General features: G+C 42.5%; 3 protein-coding genes across 3 annotated transcripts; 1 reads left to right on the top strand and 2 right to left on the bottom strand.

The window, feature by feature from the left end:
• Window positions 1-1085: 1085 nt before the first annotated feature.
• On the bottom strand, window positions 1086-5534 carry mrpl38 (mitochondrial ribosomal protein L38). The gene is made up of 9 exons (XM_080048696.1): window positions 5429-5534; window positions 4527-4715; window positions 4268-4399; window positions 3115-3317; window positions 2902-2974; window positions 2676-2721; window positions 2315-2473; window positions 1421-1557; window positions 1086-1325 (listed from the first exon to the last, which is right to left on the bottom strand). Exons 1-9 carry the CDS (start codon window positions 5511-5513, stop codon window positions 1189-1191), a joined length of 1161 nt encoding a protein of 386 aa, XP_079904822.1. The 5' UTR covers window positions 5514-5534; the 3' UTR covers window positions 1086-1188.
• Window positions 5535-5947: 413 nt separating this feature from the next.
• trim65 (tripartite motif containing 65) lies at window positions 5948-13383 on the top strand. Its single transcript, XM_080049482.1, has 8 exons — window positions 5948-6021; window positions 6522-6973; window positions 7116-7211; window positions 7961-8191; window positions 9052-9220; window positions 9331-9420; window positions 9860-10077; window positions 10788-13383. Exons 2-8 carry the CDS (start codon window positions 6545-6547, stop codon window positions 11094-11096), a joined length of 1542 nt encoding a protein of 513 aa, XP_079905608.1. The 5' UTR covers window positions 5948-6021; window positions 6522-6544; the 3' UTR covers window positions 11097-13383.
• Window positions 13384-13504: 121 nt separating this feature from the next.
• On the bottom strand, window positions 13505-20393 carry wbp2 (WW domain binding protein 2). Its single transcript, XM_080049483.1, has 8 exons — window positions 20202-20393; window positions 18986-19094; window positions 18120-18255; window positions 16864-16956; window positions 16508-16657; window positions 16301-16423; window positions 15339-15415; window positions 13505-14668 (listed from the first exon to the last, which is right to left on the bottom strand). Exons 1-8 carry the CDS (start codon window positions 20258-20260, stop codon window positions 14621-14623), a joined length of 795 nt encoding a protein of 264 aa, XP_079905609.1. The 5' UTR covers window positions 20261-20393; the 3' UTR covers window positions 13505-14620.
• Between the last annotated feature and the right edge of the window lie 3073 nt (window positions 20394-23466).

Below are 23466 nucleotides of genomic sequence, written 5' to 3'. Positions count from 1 at the left end.
GGTAATGCAACAAATTTTCTCCAGATTCATACATGCCATAATGTCTCTAATCCAATGTGAGTGGGAAGGAGGAGCAGGATCTTTCCACTTAAGTAAGATAGCCCTACGAGCAAGTAAAGAGGTGAAGGCCAGTTTAGCTTCACTTTAGGCAAGCCTGAATTGGGAGCGATGCCAAAAATTGCAGTGAAAGGGTTCGGCTCAATTTGATGCTTAAGTACTTCTGAAATTGTTTGAAAAACTGATGTCCAGAACTCAGTCAAGGTGGGACACAACCAGTACATGTGAAAGAGTGATGCCGGTGCGCTCTTACAGCTATCACAGGTCGGGTCTACATCGGGGAACATACGAGCTAATTTAGTTTTAGATATGTGGATACGATGTACTACTTTAAATTGCACAAGAGCATGTCGGGCGCACATGGAGGTAGAATGTATCCGATCCAGGACTGAATCCCACATGTGATCTGTGAAGGCAGAACCTAGGTCCTGCTCCCACAGGGTTTCGGCGGGTATTTCTAACCATACTAAATCTGGCCACAAGAATCGGAACATCCTATATCTTTTTTTTTTACCATGCTAAATAGTAGATAGTATGGGTATTGGAACGCAGCCCAAATATCGAAATACATATGGAAGTGAAAAAACTTAAAAATGTAATTATAGAGTTTAATTCAAATTAGATTTACACTGAATATTTTCACTTATTATTTTGAATACATTGTTGTATTTTTCCACTTTGGCCCAGAATTAGCTCCATACTTGCCCGCCGGGCTGCTAGTGTGCAAGTCCAGCAATTGCCTGCGCTGCTACAGTTCTGTTTGTGCTAACAGCGTGCTGATTCCATAGCTGCTAGTGGGTGCGAGTGCTGCAGCTCACTTTTCTGCCGCTGGTGCAGTAATTGAGAAGGAGTTTCTGAATTTAACTTTTGTGAAATCTTGTATAAAGTAAACCATATAGAGACGGATGATAACATAGGGAAAACTGATTGTGATTGTTGCTGAAATTGAAACTATCTTCATAAATATCAGGCAAACTACACAGAAAAAATTAAATACAGACACACAGATCATTCCATGTTGAGTAATGAAATGCTTTATTATTTTAACATAAATAAGCCACACACACAATTATCCATTTGAAAGAAAAATGTTAAGATGTTGTTGCTTCCCTGTGAAGGTATGTTTTGTGATCAATATATTCCATAAGTGTGCTCCTTTCCATCTCTGTATCTGTCCAGGTAGCGCAGGGGCTGTCCATGGGGGAATTTGACCTGTGGCGGGTGGTACACTGGAGGCCGGATAAACTCAAACACAGGCTCTCTCATGTCTGCGGGGAGAAGACACCACAGACAGGATTAGTTATAAACAAACAGGCAATGTTCACAATCTTGCAGTGCGTATGCGAGCATTAGGGTGACTCACCGAGAGTGTGGTGAAAGGTGTTGGAGACGGATTCATCCCACTGGCACTGGAAGAAGGAGAGGCCTGCGGGGGTCATGTTGTCCTGGTGCTTTCTGTAGAAATCAACCGTCTTAAATGTACGGTCCACCAGAGAATGGCTAGGGGGGAGAGGCAACATAAGCATTAGTGTAGTTGCCAGGCTGCATCGAACATTAACCAACAGTTCAACATTATGCTGATGATGACACTTGGACTCTTGTGCTTAAAGGCCTGGTTGAATGACATGTAAATGTGTTTTTAATTTCATGGTTTTTTTCCAGTGGTTTTGTATCCTGAACTGGCATCATCATGGCAATCATATTAACAAATTCACCCAAAGAGCATGTTATCAAATATTGGTTGAGTACTTACTCCTGATGTTTAGATATTTTACATTTAGCAACAGTTTAGCAAAATAACTCATTTGCTTTCCCCCTGAGGGTTAGATTAGAAGACTGATACCGACGTTTGGATTAGTTTAGAAAGCAGAGGGAAACAGTCAAAAAGTAATCAGATCTGCTGTCCCGCAGCTCTAAAGCTCAGCAATTAACACATTGTTTTGTATGTTTATTTTGTACATTTAAAACAGAGCCAGGACAGCTGCTTTCCCCTCCTCTCAGTGTCTATGCTAAGCTAAGTGACCAAAGCCTCAAATTTAGCATCCAGTCACGAGAGTTGTATCAATCTCCTCATGTAGCTCTCAGCAAGAAAGCAAATTTCAATGTAGGCCATAACATTATAATCCTTACAGATGATCTTAAAAGTGTGCCTAGTGTGTTCAAAAGAAGATTCTTATAAAAGTCAATTTGAGCACAGTGTACAAGTCTTATGTACAGCATCAGGTTCCTGTCTGTGACTGTTGAGAGTATTGCTCACCATGGCGACGACCTGACATCCTCCTGGAAGTTGATTGGTCCCTCTTGCTTGAAGAGGACGTAGATGTAGCGGTGGAAGCCTGTTCCTCTGGCAGGGAAGGGAGGCAGGTAGTGACACAGCTCCTCTCCGGCCTGCACCGCTCCGCCGGGAATGTTCCCTCTACAGAAACACACATCAATTCAGGATGTAGCAGGTAACACTTCTTTTCCACCGCTGGAAAATCGTTAAAAATGAAGCTGATTTTGTTGATATACAATTTTAACTGCTAAAATCAGCATTAATTTTTACTAAACTGTCCCCTTTTTTCAATTTGTACTGTAAAAGTGTTGGACAAGTGTTGCTGTTGACTTGAAGTACTCACACTAGCCAGTGGATGTATTCAGACTCATTATCCAAAAGATGCTCATCTGAAAACAAATTTGAGAAAAGATTTTATTTTAGGCGGCATTAAAATAAAATTATTATAAAATTATTATCTAGTATCTTTTCCTAAGAGGGAGGAAAAGGAGAGCTGTTGATCAGCACAATCTTAGAGGACACAGTGCCCCCCCATGGAAGATTATATTATTGCCCTAGAGGAGCCAGACCTGGACAGGTGAGCAGGAGGGTCCACAGGGAGCCCTCCTCTGCATCGAAGCTGATCTGAGGGACAGATGCTGCCTAGGAATAAAATGAGAAATAAAATAAAAAGAGTGAATAATGTAGTCAGAGAGGATGTCTAAAAGATGGGTCGAGTGAAGAAAAGTCCCTTTAAACATTAACTTGAGCTGGGTTAAGAAACAGTTAGTCCTTTAACGTACTTGGGTCGGTGTCAGTCGATTCCCATAATGCACTTGACCACTGCTTTCCTGGCTATAGTGGATGTGGAGCGACACCTGAGGTAGAAAATAGGCCAAGGGGAAGAGATCTGTGAAGACCCCGTAGTGGTCTGCCAGTGTCTTTACATGAAACGGACCGCTGGTCTTCTCCCAGCTCTCCTGCACTCGATCCAGAGAGATCTTATCTGGTGGGACGAAGAGAAAATGGTTTTACTATATGGTGAAACACATTATAGAGGAGATGGGAGAATATTTATTAGGCCGCTTTCACACCTGCCATCTCGGGTTCGTTCCCACCTTTGCTGCGGTTCGTTTGCGGAGGTGAAAGAACACAGCTATCGTAATCGGTTGACCGAACAATCAGACCTAGACCTTGAAGAAGAGGTGTTCTCAGTACGCTTCCAAACTAACTCTGGTGTGGCCTGTTTGTGTTGAGAGCGCGATCGGACTGCATATGACCCAACCGCCGGAAGCACTGAGTACTTTTCAAACAAGCTCCCATAGCCAGCTTAGATAGGTATTATGGAATGACGCAGGCTATCTACTTTCTGCAGTTTACCGCAAGGACATATCTGACCAACTGTAAGGCGGTTCAGCAACTTCATTATTGCTCCTGCTGCAGACACATCTGACCAATGGGTGAAATGAATGTTCTCACATGGCTTATTCCGCTGCATTTTAGTTGCCCAACTGATTAAGACCAGAGGAAAGGATAAGTGTGAAAGGGACCCGAACCTGGTGAATAACGAACCGATGTATGCTTTAATTTGGTGCCAACCCAGCAGAAGCAACTGTGGCTCAGTTGGTAGAGCGGGTTGGCCGATGATCAATGATCAAAGGGTTGGAGGTTCGATCCCCGCCCTCCCACCTGTGTCATAGTTGTTTTGTCCTTGGGAAAGACACTTAACCCACCTTGCCTTGTGTGAATGTCGATAGTTAGCCTGCTATCGGTGTATGAATGTGTGTGTGAATGGTAACGTGGGAAAGAGGAATAGGTCTCCCTTGCAAAAAAAAAGAAGCAGAACATCAGGTGTAAAACGCCCTTTAGTGACTTATTGAATAGAGACTTGTGTACTCCTTCTGTAGTGTGTGTGTGTGTGTGTGTGTGTGTATGCCTGTGCGTGTGAGAGCTTACAAGTGCGCAGGCGAGCAGCTCTCTCCAGCTCAACGTTCTTCTTGTTGTCCTTCACCACCTGCTTCCTCTCCTTCACCTCTTTGGTCCTGCAGGGTCGACAGTACGGCAGTCCAATGTCCACCCGCTCTGTGCCTGCAACAAAAACACAACTCGTTCAAACTGGAAACTTGTATTAAAAAAAAAAAACAATACAATACAATACAATTGACAGCACCGGGGGACTCACGGTCAACAAAAGCTTCCTCCTTCTGCCACTCACCATGCTCAGGATCAGCGTTTTCCACGTAGCTCCTGTAGGTCTTCCACCAGACAGGTTTGTTCCTGTCCTCCACTGCTTGTTTTAAGTAACGGGTGTAGCTGCGATACTTGTCTAATGACTCCAGGTTTTCTACGTCAATGTCCTCGTTTGGCATCGGGCCCAAAGGACGTATCCGTCTGCAGAGGAATGCTTTTGAATGGAAACACCCCCGACGGTTTAAGTTAAATATGTCATCATGTTGTCTGTTAATTTTACGACAGTTAACATCATTGTAGAGGTTGCAGCATTGTAATCTCAAAAGGGGTTTCTTTGCTTAGGATATCCATTCAGTCACTGACTTATTGTGGACCAGAATGTCAGATGTTTTTCTTGTTCATAATGTTGTTGATTGACGTGTTTAATCTGTAATTCAACCTTTTCAATTTAAGAGCTTTTTACTTTGTACATATGTGTTTGTATTGAATTTATATTCTGCTCTTGGTCCGATTATTCATACACTCCCTGTCCTGTGTGTGTGTGTGTGTGTGTGTGTGTGTGTGTGTGTGTGTGTGTGTGTGTGTGTGTGTGTGTGTGTGTGTGTGTGTGTGTGTGTGTGTGTGTGTGTGTGTGTAGGCTACCACCTCGATTTTGACAGGCTAGGCCAACCAAGGGGCATCCTCTATGCATGTTAAAATAATGGGAAGTAATGTCCAAAATAGATAAGTGATATTACCGTATCAGTGTGTTGTGCTGACATGAAATGTTTCCTTAACTTGTCACATTATTCTATGGACCATGGCAGAGAGCGTGTAGAGCGTCTGAGTCAAATTGATGGAACCTGACACATGCAGCCCTGAAGCCTGGGAACGTAACGTAATCCATGAAAATAAACCCTATAGAATTAATAAATGTTGTTACAATACCTGTTGAGACAAATGTCCTCGCATTATTGACCCCTAAATCTGTCCCAGTTCGCAAGGCTGCGGCACAAGCCGTGCGCAGCGCCATCTTGAATTTAGTATTTTTTTTCTTTTTTTCAGAATATACGGTGGCCGAAATCAGCCAAAACAGTACTTGCAGTTTTGGTTTATTTGTTCACTCCAGTACCTAGCAAAAGTATATCTTGTTAAGCCAATACACTTTAAAACATTAAGCCTTTATTGGACCATTTATTTATTTTTTGAACATATTATATATAACGTTATCCTTTTTGGTGTTGTGAGTAAGCAGTTGATTTTTAACCAAACTTGAATATTACAACTTGACAAAAGAGTGACAGCAAATAGTGATCATCATTGTTTCAAATGAAATTTAACACAGTGTTGAACGTATTAGTAAGATTAGTAACTATCTTGTTGAGTGATTTTCATTATGCCTTTTGCGATTGTGCCGACTGCACTAAAGGCGTCATTTTTGCGTCTGTCGTCACTCGGCATCAGGGAAGCAGCTTCATCTGACGGTATTCTGTGCTCACAGGCTCACACAGATGCTGGGCACAAATGTTTCTGTTCAAGTGGTAAGAATTTACATTGTGTCGTGTTTGTGTTATATCTAGACGTTGGGTATTAATATTTGCGCTAAGTTGCAGTCAAACCACCGGTCTGTTTTGATATTGTGGCTACTGCTCGTCCCCAAGAGTCCTAGCTAACGTGAACTGAATTGACTACAGGCTAACGTTAGCTAGCCTTAGCCTCTTCTTCCACTTGGATGGACACAGTTGATGTGTTGTAGCCAAAGTTACCGTTTGGACTGAGCCCTCTATTGCTGCTTGGCAGTGGCTTTGCTGAGTCTGATTACTAGCCCGTACACAAGTTGGGCCAATTTTAATAAGTATTTCTGGCCTTCAGAGATGTATTGTTATTTAGATGACTAAATTGGTTACAATAACCTCTTTAAAACAGGGTAGTGAAGCAGTCATTGCTGCCATTGTGAGGTACATATTTGATCTAGACTTACTAATATGTTGGGAGTTGGAACTCAATGACCGACCTCATCCTTGTCTTCTTATATTCACAGAGGTGTCTGCCATTTCTTCAGAGATGGAGTCTTCCAATTCAAACCTGTGCTGTGTCATATGCCTGGAGCTTTGGAGAAACCCCGTAACCATCCCCTGCGGTCACACCTTCTGTCAGAAGTGCATCAACCTTCACTGGGACACCAAGAGCCAGTCTGATAGCGGACCTCAGTGCCCCATCTGCATGGAGAAGTTTGCCAGCAGGCCCGTCCTCAAGCGTAACGTGTCCCTGTCGGTCCTGACCGAGGCCGTCAACAACAGCGGCCCCTCCTGCCGAGAGGCGGCCGTGAGGGGCAGGGAAGGGGCCAGAGCCATGCTGCTGTGCGATCGCCATAAAAAGCCTCTGGTGTATTACTGCCAGCAGGACAAAATGTCTGTGTGCTGCGAGTGTGCCATCTCCGAATGCGGCAACCACGAGAAGGTGATGTTGGAGGCAGAAAGGGAAAATCAAGAGGTAAAGTTTCACAAAGTGCACGGAGGCTGCTCTGCTGACACTGTTACTTGGCTTCTCAGTCCAGTTTGTTCATCACAGCTGATTGTGACTCTGTAAAGAGAGTGACCCCTCCACCTCAATCTGATGTGTTTGTTCTCTACAGCTGCTATTGGAAAGGAAGAGTAAGGATGTGGGGAAACTCATGGAGGAGACGGAAAAAAGTATCAAGGACCTGGCTGAGAACATCAATCAAGCCAAGGTAAATCCTCGACATGAGCCTGCTCTTAAAGGTGCAGACGGCCATTCTGGAGAACGCTTTGTTGTCTAAATCACTTTCTCTCAAAATCAGTGCATATCTCCTCATGATACCTGTCCGTACTGTTTGTGCGCTGGAAAAATATATATAGTGCTAATATATTGCTAGCTACGGTGAGCCCCTTTGTTTACATACCCATTTACAGCCTGTGTATGAACACCATTTTATTTTTTCAGCGACTGAACTGTAATCAAAAGTCGCTGATCGTAAGGAGATATTCACTGTTTTTAACAACAAGCGTTCTCCAGAATCGCTGACTCCCCCTTTTTAATGAGTAAAGGTTTCACTACGCTTATAAATGTCTTTAGTTTTTCAGGAAGTCAGAAAGGTCATTTAAGTCAAAGTTAGAGAAAAAGGCTCTAGTGTTGTTGCTCTGTTTACATAAATAATTTAACAGAAGCCTTGACGCCTGTGTAAATTCTCTGCGGCCGAACACATTTGGCACAACTCAGCACTTCCTGCAGCCGTCTCCCAGCTAAAGCTAATCTAACCTATTGTTCTTCACCCACAAGACCTGTGATGCATCTGCAATAAACTGTTCAGGTCCTTACCGATCAAGCTGCAGCTCGGAACACAATCGAGCTTGATAATATTGTAGCTTTATAAAAACGATGAGGAATTGACACCAGTGAGTGTGTGTGTGTGTGTGTGTGTTGTGCAAGGCATGATGATTCTGCATGTTCCACCAACAGGTCTCCCTTCAGCAGACGTCCAGCTGGGTCAATGTCAAGTTCTCCTCCCTTATAAAGATCCTGGCTGAGAAGCAGGAGGCCATGGAGGAGTTTATGGAGGAGCAAAGGGAAGTAGCCATCACTGAGGCAGAGGCACGGCTGGCTGAGCTGGAGGAGCGCTGCCAGAGCCTCCGAGAGAGCCAGGGACAGATAGCAGCAGTACGCAACCTCTCCGATACGGAGCTCATCAAGGTACGTACCCCTGCTATTACACTAGCCTTTATACGTCTGAAGTGGAAAGACGTAGCACTGCACTTTATTTTATTGAGGCGAGAAACAGCAGGTGAATAGGGTAATATTTTAATCATCATGAAACTTTGTCATTTCATTGCTTCCATTAAAAAACAAAAAAATGTGTGTGTTGGGAGATTTTTGAACTGTCTTGCACGTCTGACCACACCCAACAGTAGGGATACAGCAGGCAGCAAGATGTCTACTGCTAGAATGCAGCAAACGCAGCGTACCCTTTGTTTAGTTTATGTTAAAGACCTTGGACTGTTAAAATACACTGATGACTTCTTTGTCCAACTCTGGAGAGCACTTTCGAAAAAGAAGGGAATGAGTTTTTCTTACTTTAGCAGAGTTTGTCTAGGGCATATTTAAATGTTGAGTCACCCACAGTAGTACACGCAGAGCAAGAAGCAACCTTGGTTAGTAGGGCAGTGAGGGCTGAAGTTATTAAGTGCTGAAGCCGGCCATTAAGTCAGCATGTTGGTGGATACAGGAATTTGTGAAAATTCATGTTTGAACTTAAATACTGTTTATTATGTGATGTATTTTTGACGAAGGTAACATACATTCACGGGCCACTTTATTAGGTACAATTGTAAAATGTAATGCAGTCCAATACAACAACCCAGTCTTAAGTTAAACCTCGACAAAAAATAATAAGATAAAGATCCTGTCATTTTGAATTGACTCGATCAAAGAGGTAATCATTGAACCACATCTATATTGTTAAGAGGTTGTAGTTTTCAGTAGTCAATTCATATCATTCAGTAGTCAATTCAGTATCATTCATTCTTTCTTTTGAATTGCGTACATCTTCACAGGAGTCAATGATGATCGAAGTTCCACGCTTCAAGGATATTCCCACGGACGTGACGCCGAACCTCCCGGATCGACTGACCGCCGTCACAGACGTCCTGTCCCGAGTGTCCAAGCTGGTGTGTGAGGACCTGGAGAAAGCTGTGACTACCGCTGTGGGTCAGGACAAAGAAGGTAACCTGCCCTTCTAGACTACAGTATAATGCTTCTCCTCTCTGTAGCGGTTCATTTTCTTTTTTGCCAGTTGTTTTGCCGCCTTTCTCAAGCTTGTCACGGGCCTCCAGGTTCTCCTCAGGAGAAGAAGCCCATCCTAGCTGTGGTTCCCAGTCCGGCTGCTCCGTGCCACCCGGGTGGGAAGGAAGGCCTCAGAGCTTGTAAGTCCTTACATTTTACACTGTAGATGTGTCCCAAGCAATTTGACTGATTCTCTGCTTCTTCTTATTATAAAATGATTTGCAACAGTGGGAAATTATGAAGATGAATTTGTTGCGTAACACATGTTTAGTTGTACAAAATAGTCATTTGATACCGGTGTGTAAATGTATTTTGCACCATATTCACTGCAAAAGATGTCGTAAAAAGGTCAGCCAATGATTTTCACAAGTTGATTCATATAATAGGATTTGTGCATCTGAAACTTATGAAAGTGACACATTTTTTCTTTTTCTTTTACAAATTAGTTAAAAAAAGGCATTCATTCCGATCGACGGCCTGTAGCTATAGAATGATCTTGGAGGAGAGAAATGCACAGAAAACCTGAATGAAAGCTGCTCTGTAATTTCCCCCGTCTAATCCATGTCTTCCTCCTGACAGACCGGTGCGCTCTGACCTTTGACCCTCGTACGGCTAACGGCCACCTGTCTCTGTCTCTGGAGAACCGGAGGGCGGAGCACCTCACCTCCGGACCGCGGCCCGTACCGGTCCATGAAGCCCGCTTCGACCACACCTGGCAGGTGCTCTGCTTCCAGGGCTTCAAACATGGACAGCACTACTGGGAGCTGGAGGTGTCCAAGCCCTGGGCCTACCTCGGGGTAAGCAACCGTGCATGTTGTGTAGGGCTGGGTCGTGGTTAGAACTTGACTTTACCATACACATCACAATATGGGATATTCATGAGTACATTATACATGTCAATCAACTTGTGGGGGCGTGTCAGCTCTACAACCAACCACACGTGTAGGTGGAACATGTGAACTGATAAGGTTTTGGCCTTTTACTTGTTAAGGTTTATTGCACTTTGTTAGTCACTACGAGCGTCGTTCACGTCAACTGGGTTAGCGTTAATCTGCAAGTTACGGCTCTGCCGTGACTGATACTCTGTGTGCATGCGTGTGTGTATGCACTGCAGCGCTGACACACACACACACACACACACACACACACACACACACACACACACACACACACACACACACACACACACACACACACACACACACACACACAGCGATGGGCAGACGGATTCTTTTTTTCTGATCTTCTGCAGAGATCTCCTCTCAAATGTATCTGGATGTATCACCCTGACATTTTGTACAGACAATCATGTTCCCCAGTGAAATCCTCTTAATTCCTAATCCCCTGACTATTCATCTTCAGCACCACCAATGCTATGACTCAACAACTATCTTTTGATCTAATAATGTTTGCAGTGCAGAGTCAGCCCCAGCACTAGGCTTCCTGTTTCGTTGCTGCTGCTGCAAAAAAAAATCCACCCACGTCCTCCTTTTATTGTTATCATCAGGTGACCTACGAGACCATCCCCCGGAAGGAGAAAGGGAAGCGGTGCATGGTGGGTATGAACGAGCTGTCCTGGAGCCTGCAGCTGGACGAGCATCAGCTGAGCGCCTGGCACAACGGCCGGCGAGAGACCCTGGTCGGCCACACGCAGCACCGCCGCATCGGCATGCTGCTGGACTATGAGGCGGGCACGCTCACCTACTACGGAGACGGCCAGACCAGGCTCCACGCCTTCCACTGTGCCTTCACCCGCGAGCTCTTCCCCGCCTGCTGGATAGGAGAGGGCGTCAGCATCACCCTCTGCTCCACATGAGCATCACCTCAGTACCAACAAGCACTTATCAAACATGGTCGCTTTTTAAATCTTTCAGTGACTGCCTTCCTGCATTTTTTTTTCAACTGAGACAAGGGTTGGGATATATCTCCCCAAAAACTGTCCACCTAGCTAAAGCTTCTTCACATTATTACTTCCAATATAACAAGAACAAACCTAAGGAAGTGGTCACAAACTGTGAAGCTGCTTAGGGTTCAGCACTACTTCATCCTGTTTGTTTGTTTGTTTTTAAATATGTTTGAAATGACTTTTCATTTTAGATATGACTGCCTTCAGGTAGGAAAAGACCAACTTCCTGCCACTACAGAAGAGTAGGATTGCTTTCTCTTCTGCAAGGCGATACACGTGTTAGTTAGAAACCAGAGAGTTTCTGAAGGGCAGATGAGTGCAGTGCTATCAGTTGCTTTGAGAGCATCTAACCTGGCTACTCCTGCATTATTTTCCTCAAACTCAAAAGTATTCTACACACACATTTCGGAGTGTGGCACCTGTGCAGTTTGGCTCCACTGACACACAACCTTACAAGGGCGTGTGCTGCCGTTTATTTGCTTTCTTGCTGACAGTCAGATTACAGGATCGGTATCACTTTCATGTCTATGTGATAAATGAGAAGCTACTGCCGGTTAGCTTAGCATATCATATCATAAAGCAAGTGGAGTGGAGGCATAAAGAAACGGCTAGCCTGGTTCTGCTCAAAGGATAACAAAGGGTTGTATAAAAAATCTGCCCACAGGCAGCACTAAAGTTCACTAAGTAGCAGTGCCTGGCGACCAGTGGTGACTCCGTGAACTTAATTTTAGCAGACAAGATTTAATCAAGCACCCTTACATAGAACAACCACCTATTGTCTTTATAATTATGATACGTTTCTGCTTGAATCAAATTAATAAGATTGTTTGTGTTAAAGGATACATATTATGCTCATTTCCAGGTAGACCGAGTCCGTCAAAACTTCTCAAACTAATCAGCTAAAGGCTGCGTTAGGTAGTAAGTGACTACAGCTGTTGCAATGGCAATGCATGTCTGATGGCGGATGAATGAATGACTCCATCTTTAATTAGTCAGATTTATAGGTGGTCTATGTTATCTGTGGACAAAGTCAGGTTGGCTGGTTCTCCCTGTTTGTAGAGCTTTCTAGTGGTTTAAACTTTGTATCAACCTTGCAGGCATGGACATGTATGAATTGTTGAACTCAGCAAGAAAGCAAATACACTTATTACTTCCCGGGATCTGGAGCTTTTAATCCACCACCCCCTTTTTTTAATATGGTGGTGAAGGTAGATGAAGCCCTGCCTAGCCCCACAGTACATGCACACATGTAAGAAGTTGCCGCAAGTATAAGGAAAGAGATAGGGACATTTTTTACAATCCTATGAGAATGAATTTGCTAAAGAATGACTGAAAACCTGGAATCTGAAAAGCTCCTGGTAGAACTTGAATATTGACAATTAAAAACTCAATATCGAGTAGTTCAAAATTCAAGTCCTAGAAAAAAATGAAAATGCTCACACTTGCACAGACCTCTCCCCTTTTTCAGATTTTTGTTTTCCTCCCAAAACCTTTTTCATCTCTGGGTGGAATTTGAGCCACTGAAGTATGGGAGTCGCTTAATCATGTGGTGCTTTCAGGGCACTACGCCACTGCAGGGTATTAATTCATTTTGGGAGACTACGCCCTGTAACAACTACAACCCCGTTGCACCATGAAAGATGTCGGTGAAACCCAACGGTCGTGGGTTGACCATTACTACTGAGAATACAGAAATGGAACGCCATTTTTTTATCATCTTGGGATTTTGGCATAGACACACCAATAAAATGGCCCCCGCCTGTACAGTCAAATGTGATGCCAACGGTGTTGTGATGGGATCTGCTGTAATGTACATATTTTTTAAATGGGCTTTTGGCCTTTTTTTATTATCATTATTATTATTATTATGAGGACTTCTTAGCTGTGACCTTTGGAATGTTGAGGTACTTGAGGTTCAGGACATCATGCATCGGTCTTTGGGAAACTGCTGTGGATTTTGCACAAGTTGTCCGGAAGCGTAGACGAGGACTACTGACTGACTCAGAAGGGAAAAAAACACATCTCCAGGCCCTATGGCCTCAAGACATTACACATAAAGCCCTTCTGCTGACTCTGGAACAGGGTTAAGTGAAATATGTTAATGCACTCAAAGTGGAATACCCATCAATGTGTGAGATTGCAATGCTCAGTGTACAAATAAAGACAGCGACAGTTCTGTTTCACATGAACCAAGGATCCATTTAATAAAATCCAATGCATACATGCATTTGTTGAGATCATGCTTTGTTTTTCTTGATACATTTTACATTAATTATTCAATAAATTAGTTTCAAATAAATACAGAGCTTTATTATTATTATACACATAGCCATGACAGAGCAAAGAGGTGCCTGATGCATAGCATTCTGAAAGTGCAAAGAACCAGCCACAGATGTGCCACAGATACAGTATATAGATTGTTGATGGAGGAAGGAAGAGCGGAGGCTGAGATACTGAGGCGCTCAGATCAGATTTTAAGACTGACCTCAAAACTGCAGAGTTAAGATCACAACCACGCATAGTAGAAAGAAACTGAGAAAAAAGTCCTCCAATGCTCTAGTGTTATAAGAAGAATGAAAGGTGTCGCAGGCTGGTGATGAGTCTGACCATGTGTGTTCTAGACAATCAGGGGGCATGACAAAACAGGAAGTGACATCGCTGGGTGAAAGCAGCGCTCTTGTACATCATGAAGATAATCCCTCCAGGCCCTGGTCACCCTCTGCTCTCATCCAGGATCAGGGATTGACCACGCCGCTCTAATCTTTGTTTTCCTCTCATCCACTCAAAACATGTGGAGGCAAATAGCTCTGCAATCCGCTCGCTTTACAAAAGCTAGTTTTTTCCCCTAGGTTTAGTGTTCTTGAGAAAAATATCGTACTTCTAAAAGTCTACATATTAAAAGCCTGTACACACAAATAATAGAAAAATAAAACACTGCATTCAGCTTGCCTCTGAAAAGATTAGCAAAGTAATGAAAAGTATCCGATTCAGTTTAGTTTAGTAGGCGGTCATAGAAAATTCTAAGTTAGCTTCACTGCATGGCTCAATATAAAGTGTTGGGTGGCGGTGGGATTCGAATGAATGCTAAAATAGCTGCTCGGGTTACGACGTTTATGTCCTCTACATTGCAAACAAACAAAACATATAAGAATCCTGGCAACGTTGGACTGAACAATTGTGTAACTTATCTCAAAGATTGCTACCAATACTTCTAGTTTCCATCAAGTTAACATTGCTTCATCATCATTAGAAAGGAAAGCGGTGGAAAGGAGTAAAAGGTGAGGACTAAAATGAATGGGTTGGAAGGAGACCAGGAAGGTATGAAAGATGGGAGACATTTTGGCCCTCCTGATGTCCACTGAATGGAAATGACTGGTGAGGTCTATCCAGTAGGATGGAGACTGAGAGGGAATGGTGGGTGAGATCACACAGGTCTACTGCTTCTTCTTTTCCTCTGGAGGCGAGTAGGGAGGCGGCTTGTCCTATGGAGAGAGGACAACACTGTACAGTTATACACTATGCGCAGAGATTTCACACATTTTAGGACAACTCTCCCGACGTTAGTTTAATACTTTTCTGCACCATAATAAAAGGACAAAAAGGTGGCAATTATGTTTTGGAGATATAGAGACTATATATAGAGGTGAGTTATTTGAAAAACCGAAAAAATTGTGCATTTGGGTCAAATAACTGCTGCTTTGCATGTGTATTTTAACATTCTGTGTGTGTAATATATTTTAGAACTGAGTCAGCTCAAATTTGTTGAAATATTTTTAATGGCATGCAACCGATTCCCACTAAAACAAAATCATGAAAGGAAGAAGACTTAAAATATGGAGTCAGTGAGTCTGGACAATGCTTGTTGACAAAATCACGATCTGCTACCTATCCGGTGTTAATACACAGCCTAGGTTCTGTAAACCGGCATGTTGATTTTGACAAAATTATTTTGACGACAGACTCGCTGACTCAAAATACACAGAAGCACTTTAAAAAACAGATAAAAAAAAATATTAAAAAAAACAACAACAGAGACTTCCATAAAGGGAATACGAGGCATATCAGCAGTAACTTATAATAAATAAATAAATGAATTGCCAAAAAACAATCAGTCAACATGACTGTGTAGCAGAGAGACTGAGGACAGCTTACCTGTGGCAGATACACATGTGTAGGAGGCAGTGTGGCAGGGCAGGCGCTCGCTGCTGCCTCAGCTGCTTTGGCCTCCGCTGGGAACAGTAGGAGGGTGAGCATTAATTAAACATGGTGGTGCCATTACTCCCTGAGATACACAGTGTGAGATGACTGAAGTTAATGAAGCCTGAGGGGCTCAGTGTGGTGCAATAAAGAGGGGAAAAGCTAGTATAGCCAAAATATTTTCCTCTGAAATGCTTTAAAAATGTAAACCAACAAGTACTAAGAATTACAAAGCAATTGATTAGCAATCCTTAACTCAAGGTCCCCTTATGTTTTATGTTTTCAGATCCCCTAAAAATAGTAAGTTTCTTCATTTTCAAAATCAACAATAACATTTCAGATTCAATAATAATGTCTTAACAATATTGAAATGTTGAATAAAATCGTCAAAATGGATAAATTGACATGTTCATCAGCATAAACGTTTTGTGTTACGTTTCCAATTAGGACCTGCTCGCAAACGCTTGACATCACAACTTCTTCTAAACCTTATTTAGCCATAAGGTTAAGTAAATCAGATATTCCAGCTTTTACGCTTCTTTTCCCATGTGATAGCAAGCCAAATACCTCTGAACATTGGGTATTAGGTGTTACAATGAGCAACTTTCAAACTGTTCTGGACCAAACAATTAAATCAAGTAATCAGCTACAATAAATGTAAATAAAGAACACTAAGAAGGCTGGAGTAGCCTCATTATAATATAATAACTAATACAATGCATTATATAAAATATAAAATTAGATAATGACAAGAAGAGATTTTAATGACAACTAGTGATTCTAAGAAATTAAAAGCAATTCTAAACCAAATAAAAAATCCCTACAGAAACTCAGAGGCATCACTTTCTGGACATCTTTATTTATTTTCCTCCACCTGCCTACACATCAGTCATGGCCTCTTTGTGGGGGAGACTGACCTGCTGCTGAGGAGGGCAGGTCTGGGTCATGTGGGGGCTGCTGGCCCAGAGGAGCAGAGTACGGGGGCGGAGGTATGTAGCCCGCAGAGGCATCGAACGCTGGAGGGTTGGGGTAGAATCCACCTGGACAGAGGGAGCACAGAGTGGCAGGTCAGACCAGCTGCAGGGAACAATGACACTAGTGGTGGCCATCATTACAGCCCCTACCTGTTGGAGGAGGGTTGGAGTAGGAGTAGCCCGGTGGAGGTCCGGAGGGGTACATCCCGTTAGCAGGGGGAGGAGGAGGGTAGGTGTAGGCCCCGTTGGCCATGTAGGGGCATCCACCAAAACCAGGAGTCACTGGCTGACCTCTAGACGCTGAAACACGCAAACAGCGGATGGAGAAGCCAAAAGGGTTAAGAAACAATAGAGTCTGAACTTCAGGGCTACAACATTGAACTGCATGATGCTGTTAGAATAGAATAGAATCTTTATCGACATTGCATAACAGGCATCCAATGAAATTGCAGTGCTACTTCGGCCAGTGCATAATATGATGCTGTTAGTGTTGCTGTGTGACTGACCCTGAGCTGCCACCTGCAGCATGTACTGGCCAAACTCTATAGCTCCACCAGCAGCGAAGACCAGCTTGAACGTGGCACTGCCCTCCCAGCCACCTGCATGACAGAGGAACCCATGTCATTACTGTGTGCTGAACAACTTCACAGACAGAAATATGGTTGGGCAATATTGGCATTATCAAATTTTTCTTCCCCAAATGAATCAAGCTCCATTCTGAAGAATGCTATACACCAGTGCTTCACAAATGGTGGGGCGTGAGTTGTCAGGTTTTTTTTTTTTAAGTGCTAGCAAGCGCGATGTGTGCTTGTGTATGGTCATATCCGTGCGAAAGGCCGCGATTTGCAGGAAATAAATGTCCACATGTGTCTCTGTAGGCTATTTAAAAAGAAATCAAGCAAGTAGACTAATAATAACATTAATGAATTATTGGTTATCGCATCACAGAAGGCCTATTGGCCTATAATAATAAAAAAACACCACCTTAACTATGTTTACAGTTTAAAAATGTTTTGAATGAAATGCAAACCTCAGTGAATCATTTGCTCTTGTTTCTCTGTCCTGAGATTCACACAGACTGAGCAGTCTTGTTTAAATGTTACAAATTGAGCTAATAAACTGAACTTTGAATTTTTTTGCAGCAGAAGTTATCTCAGCTAATGTTTGTTATCTAATTTGATAATAAGATGATTGTATGCAGAATGCTCATGCCAGACACTCATACAGTGGTTTTGTACAGATAAGTAAATAAATATTAGCAGGTTCTCAATAGTATTTCAATTTAGGGGGGGGCGCAAAAAATGTCTGTCCCCTAGGGGGGGGGGCATGACAGAAAATAATTGAGAACCACTGCTATACACAATGAAGCAGCAGTTCCATTTTTTAGGGGACCAACTACTTTGCGTTGGCCATCTTTTTTTTGGGAAATGAGTGACGCATAACATTTTTATAGCATCTCCAAACACAGGCATTGGTGCTCCTACTGGACAAGAAGACACACTCTTAATGCATTCATTATAAACAAACGCACATTACACAACAGATTTTTTCCTACCGGCAAATCAAAGGAATACCACTGCTATTTCATAATAATCCTACCGGAGGCATAAAAACATTACGTGACACATTTGATTCAATGGCTGCAATTAAGTCACTCAATACATCCCTGTATAGAACATTTATCGATAATGAGGATAATATCGCCCACTTTTACACAGAATACTGTAACGATTGATTCACATGTACCTGCGCACACACATACCTGTAGGCTCTGCGCTGACGCTTCCCTTGATGTAGTTGGCTCCCAAAACAGGTTGTTTGACCTCACAGCCCTTCATCAGGTAGAAAGGCATCATGAAGGACTGCAGGGCATCCCGGCCTTTAGCCACAAAGATCACCTGGGAGAGAACAGCAGCAACTAACATCATCTCAGCGCTCACATGATTCTCTGTATGCACACTTCATTTTTCTAAAGCCTCGTTTGCACTGAGCGGTGCGGTTCGGAGCGCCGCTGGCACCCATTTATTTGCGTTTACACTGCTGGAGAGGGAATCAAAACAAGCCAGCGGAGCCGCATCTATTTTTGTCACCCTTTCGTTGGGGTACCAAGCCGTCCCAAACGGTCCCAAAAGGGTGGAGCTACACACTGAAGTCAGTGGATTTAGAATAATGTCAGTGCGAGAGATAAACCGCTGTGCGTAGTCACATCGGCAAGAGTCTTGTGTCTAAACCAAAATGTCGTTAAGCAGGTCTTAGTTTATAGTGTGGCATTTTTTTCCTCTTCATTTAATTAATTAGCAGGCTACACTGTGTTCCCCTGCAACAATGTCACCTGACCCATAGACTGTATATACTTTCACCACAGCTATCGCCGTCCGGCATTTACCCCGCCTACCAAGTAAGGTTGTTGTCAGCAGTGGAAACACAAGCCAGATCTAAGGTTACCATGCCCTGCTGAACCGGGCCATACTGAACTGAACTGTGCTGCTCACTGGGAACCATGCATAATACGGCGTATTAGTGGAATTAGAGTTCTGCAGGTTGTTGTTTACCTCCAGTCAACAGTGAAATTTTGTCTGCACAAGCCTACGGCTGAATAACACAAGATGTGTGGCTCCTGTCTCTCACCCTGTATGGAGTTAGGTAGATGCTGCCCTTCTTGTTCTTTTTGAAGGCTTCAGGCAGACGCTCCGCATCGCAGAAAAGCAGCTCCACGTTGTCATAGTTCATCAACACACTAGCAACAGAGAGACCCACAAGAACATCAGTTTAACAGAAAATTGCCATTTTGATGATACAAATACAGAAAATGTATTAATATTAATTTGTATTACATCATATTTTTAAGTGTACATGGGGTTTTGTATTATTAACAATATGACTTCAACGTCCTTACTTTAGTAATCTTTGACCCAACAGCTTAAAAATGAGATCACTGGGTCATTGTGCAACTGTTACTAAACATGGCCCTTGTGTTGCTTTTAGTTAATAGTCCTAGAGTAAAAGGATTAGATGGCTTATAGTGACAGGGCTTACTACTGGTGCTGGGTTTGTCGTTATTTTCCAGTAGGTTCTAGAAGAACCTGACACTTATATGTCTAAACAAAAAACACCTCTTATGATGGAGCAGGCCAGAGTCCAGGCGGTGCAGGCAGTAGTGCAGAAGCTCGGTAGTGCAATAAATGCCATGTTACTGTTATACCATGGTGACATTACGTTCTGGTTTCGATGTGTCTGACGGAATGTAATGTTTAAAACATTTAAACCAGCCTGCACGTGAAGCCTGCTATGGCTGACTGCAGTAACGGCATGACAGGTTGAAGGCCATGTTTTTTACGGGTCCAGTTACGTAGGATGCAACGCAACTATTCCATTAAGAAACACGGCATTTTAACAATTACTCTAGCCTTACTTGCCTTCTGGAGCTTATTTTCATACTGTGTGTCGTTTTGCACTCATTAGAAGACTGTCTTAAATTCGGCTCATGTGTGACATAATGTAAATAGCACTTAATAATATAGCAATATAAAATTACAATTAGCTTAATATACTGATTCACGCCAACACGACATATTGATTTTTGGTAGAACTAGGTTGTGTGAAAAAATAAGCTAGCAGAAGCTAAAAGTTGTGGTTTCATAGAAGTTTGGGTTAGCTAACTGTCGTGCTTTGAGAATTAGCTAGAAATGTCGAGTCTGCCAGCACCTCTGTCATTAAGTATATTTTTCAATATTAGGACAGTTACATTTCTTGTCTTTGCCTGAATTTGTTGTGACGCCGTCCACGGGCAGCACAGTTTGGTTTACGGTAACCGCTAGCTAACCCGCTGCACAGCTCCCGTTACCTCTCACTGTTGTTGATGATGACTCCGCCGGACTCCGAGTGGTTCTGGTTCAGAGCCATGTCGACAGCCCTGCACACTCTCCCACAAACAAAGGAATTAAAGGATGTGTTCCTCTATCAGGAGACGTTATCTGCAGGCCTGGGTGCAGTCCCGGTGCTGGTAACCTTATTTCTCTGCGTTGAGAACGGTTGTTGTTGTGATGCTGGGGTTTGTTGCCTGCTGCTGTTGCACCTGCCCTTCCGCCATCCGTTAGATACGCCCACTGAGTGACGTCACGTGCCCTGAAAATATGACGCGTTTATTGAATTAAAAATGATTTTTAATGTTTGTTAAAGGAAAAGCACCTATTATGGGATAGGTCTGTTAGAAACATTGAGTCAGTGTAAATTATCCCTCTGGAAAAATGTGTGGAGGTGGACGTGGTATTGACAAATGATGAGTTAAGTAAGCCTATTACTTTAGTAAGAGAAGTTTGTAGACGGTTCTAGGCCTACACCAAAAAGGCCTACTGGTATTATCCATTATCTCATACTACTTGCTGTTGTTTGCCAAACAACAGCAAGTAAACAATGTTTGGTCTGGCTTTGCGAGACTATCCATTATCCAATAAAAAGCTGGATAGTAAGTAAGTAAGTAACATTTATTTATTAAAGCACATTTATAACAGTTCGCACTGACCAAAGTGCAGTATTCAGTGCATTCAGTAGGTAAAAAAGGTAGCCTACGATAACAAAAAAAAACAGCCCTCACGTTTGGCGGGAAATTGAATAGTCTTGTTTTTCTTTCATCTTTTCACCAAGACCAAGATTTCATGTCACTTCTCCAGTCATAACTGCCCAACAATATAAAGGCAAAAATGTCCAGAAAAAAATCTGTAAACAAATGTACAGTGAAAAATATTATAAAAATAGAGAGATAGCCTTTGTATGCTTTTTAAGTTCTTCAAAATAAAGAGCTGTGCAATTTCAAAATGGCCAATAATATACAGGAATGTGAAAAAACGATGTTTTTCCTTACGTTTATATATCTTGTAGGGACTGTGAGGGATTAAAGTCCAAGTCAGTGCAGCAATGGGGCCTTGTTGATGAGGCTGGCTGCTGAGGGGAAGAAGCTGTTCTTGTGTTTTTCGGATGTATGATTTCAATTGCATAGCCAGTACAAGGTGTGTGTCTCTTACAGTAAGGAACAGTGTTTCTCAGAATGAGTCGAGGAGAGCGGTCAGGTTGCAACAGTACCCAAATGCGTGTGAAAACACGCGTGTGGGTTGGCAAACAACAGTGCAGGTCTTTGCCTTATTGGCCCACTCTTTATCTCAATCTTTCACACACACAAATACACACACACACACACACACACACACACACACACACACACACACACATAAAGAAAGTCCCAACCACAAAGGGTCAGATGTAGTAACCGTTCAACCTTCACTTTTAACACATAGGAAGTGATGTAACTATCATTGTACCCATGTCTATACAACCTAAATTACAAAGAAAAGGTTCCTTGTACAATTGCATCAGACTTGGGTCACACTTTTTCACAACTTCACAAGTAACTTACCATTACTTACCATTACACTGAGAGCAGCGGAGAACTCAGATTCACAGCCAGAGAGGAAAATAGAGACCTAAAATTATCTGTGTATTAGAATGAATCTTCTTAAAAAAAAGAAAAAAAACATGTTCTAACTGTAGTAGCTGTGTATCTGTGTATCTGAATCTTATGGCAGTGGGGGCGGGACCCGATAAGCCTTTGGCTTCTCCTGCTTCCCTTCGGACGATAACACAAAGTAATATGTATGAATATGCAATGAGAAAATTATGTATTATGTGTAATTGTCCGGAAGAATAATAATAATAAAATTTTCTAACGTGCACCATCATTACACTGAAGTAGAATAGTCGAATACAGTTCATGTTTTTACACCCTAACACAAACATCCATCTGTTCTGTGGCTACTACTCATGTTTGGCTGATGCACCAAATTAGAGATTAAACTGTATTTCAACAACATACAAATTTATCAGAAATTATTTTAAAAAATCAAATCATCTCTTTAAGTCATTGTATATGTTAAAATCCATAGAAATTGTCTTCTTTCTTTTTGAAACACATATGTGGTCTATGATTTGGGTTTTGGACAAACCAAGCCGTTAAATACAGTGGAGGAAATAAGTATATGATCCCTCAACGATTCTGTAAATTTGCCCACTTACAAAGAAATGAGCGGTCTATCATTTTCAAGCTAGGTTTATTTTAACAGTGATGGACAGAATATCAAAAAGAAAATCCAGAAAATCACATTAAAAAAAATATATAAATTATTTTGCATTTCATTGAGTGAAATAAGTATTTGATCCCCTACCAACCATAAAGAATTCTGGCTCCCACAGATTAGTCCTCGTGCTTTAAAAAAATATTCCTAATCTCAACTAGTTTCCTGTATAAAACACACCTGTCTCAAGTTGTTACCTGTATAAAAGACACCTGTCCACAGAGTCAATAAATCAAACTCCAACATCTCCATCATGCAAGACCAAAGAGCTGTCTAAGGACATCAGGGACAAGATTGTAGACCTGCACAAGGCCGGAACAGACTACAAGACCATTGGCGAGAAGCTGGGTGAGAAGGAAACAACTGTTGGTGCGATTTTTCGAAAATGAAAGAAACACAAAATGACCATCAATCTCCCTCGGTCTGGGGCTCCATGCAAGATCTCACCTCGTGGGGTATCAATGATCATGAGAAAGGTGAGGGATCAGCCCAGATTTACACGGGAGGAGCCTGTTTATGATCCCAAAGCAGCTGGGACCACAGTCACCAAGAAAACCATTGGTAACACACTATGACGTAATGGATTGAAATCCTGTAGTGCCCGTAAGGTCCCCCTGCTTAAGAAGGGACATGTACAAAACCGTCTGAAGTTTGCCAATGAGATCCTGAACGACTCAGAGAATGCTTGGGAGAAGGTGATGTAGTCAGATTACAACAAAATCAAGTTATTTGGTATCATAGTGACTCGCCATGCTTGGAGGAAGAGGAATTTTGACTGACCCCAAGAACACCATCCCCACAGTCAAGCATGGAGGTTGAAGCATCATGCTTTGGGGGTGTTTCTCTGCTAAGGGGACAGGTGGACTTCACTGCATCAAAGGAAATATGGATGGGGCGATGTACCATGAAATACTAGGTGACAACCTCTTTCTCTCAGCCAAGTCTGTAAAAATGGGTCATGGATGGGTCTTCCAGCAAGTCAAT

Source organism: Ammodytes marinus (genome assembly GCF_949987685.1).
Source record: "Ammodytes marinus genome assembly, chromosome: 20".
In the NCBI taxonomy this organism is placed as follows: Eukaryota; Metazoa; Chordata; class Actinopteri; order Uranoscopiformes; family Ammodytidae; genus Ammodytes; species Ammodytes marinus.
Note: the sequence above shows the minus strand (reverse complement) of the source record. Positions and strands in the feature narration are given on the sequence as shown.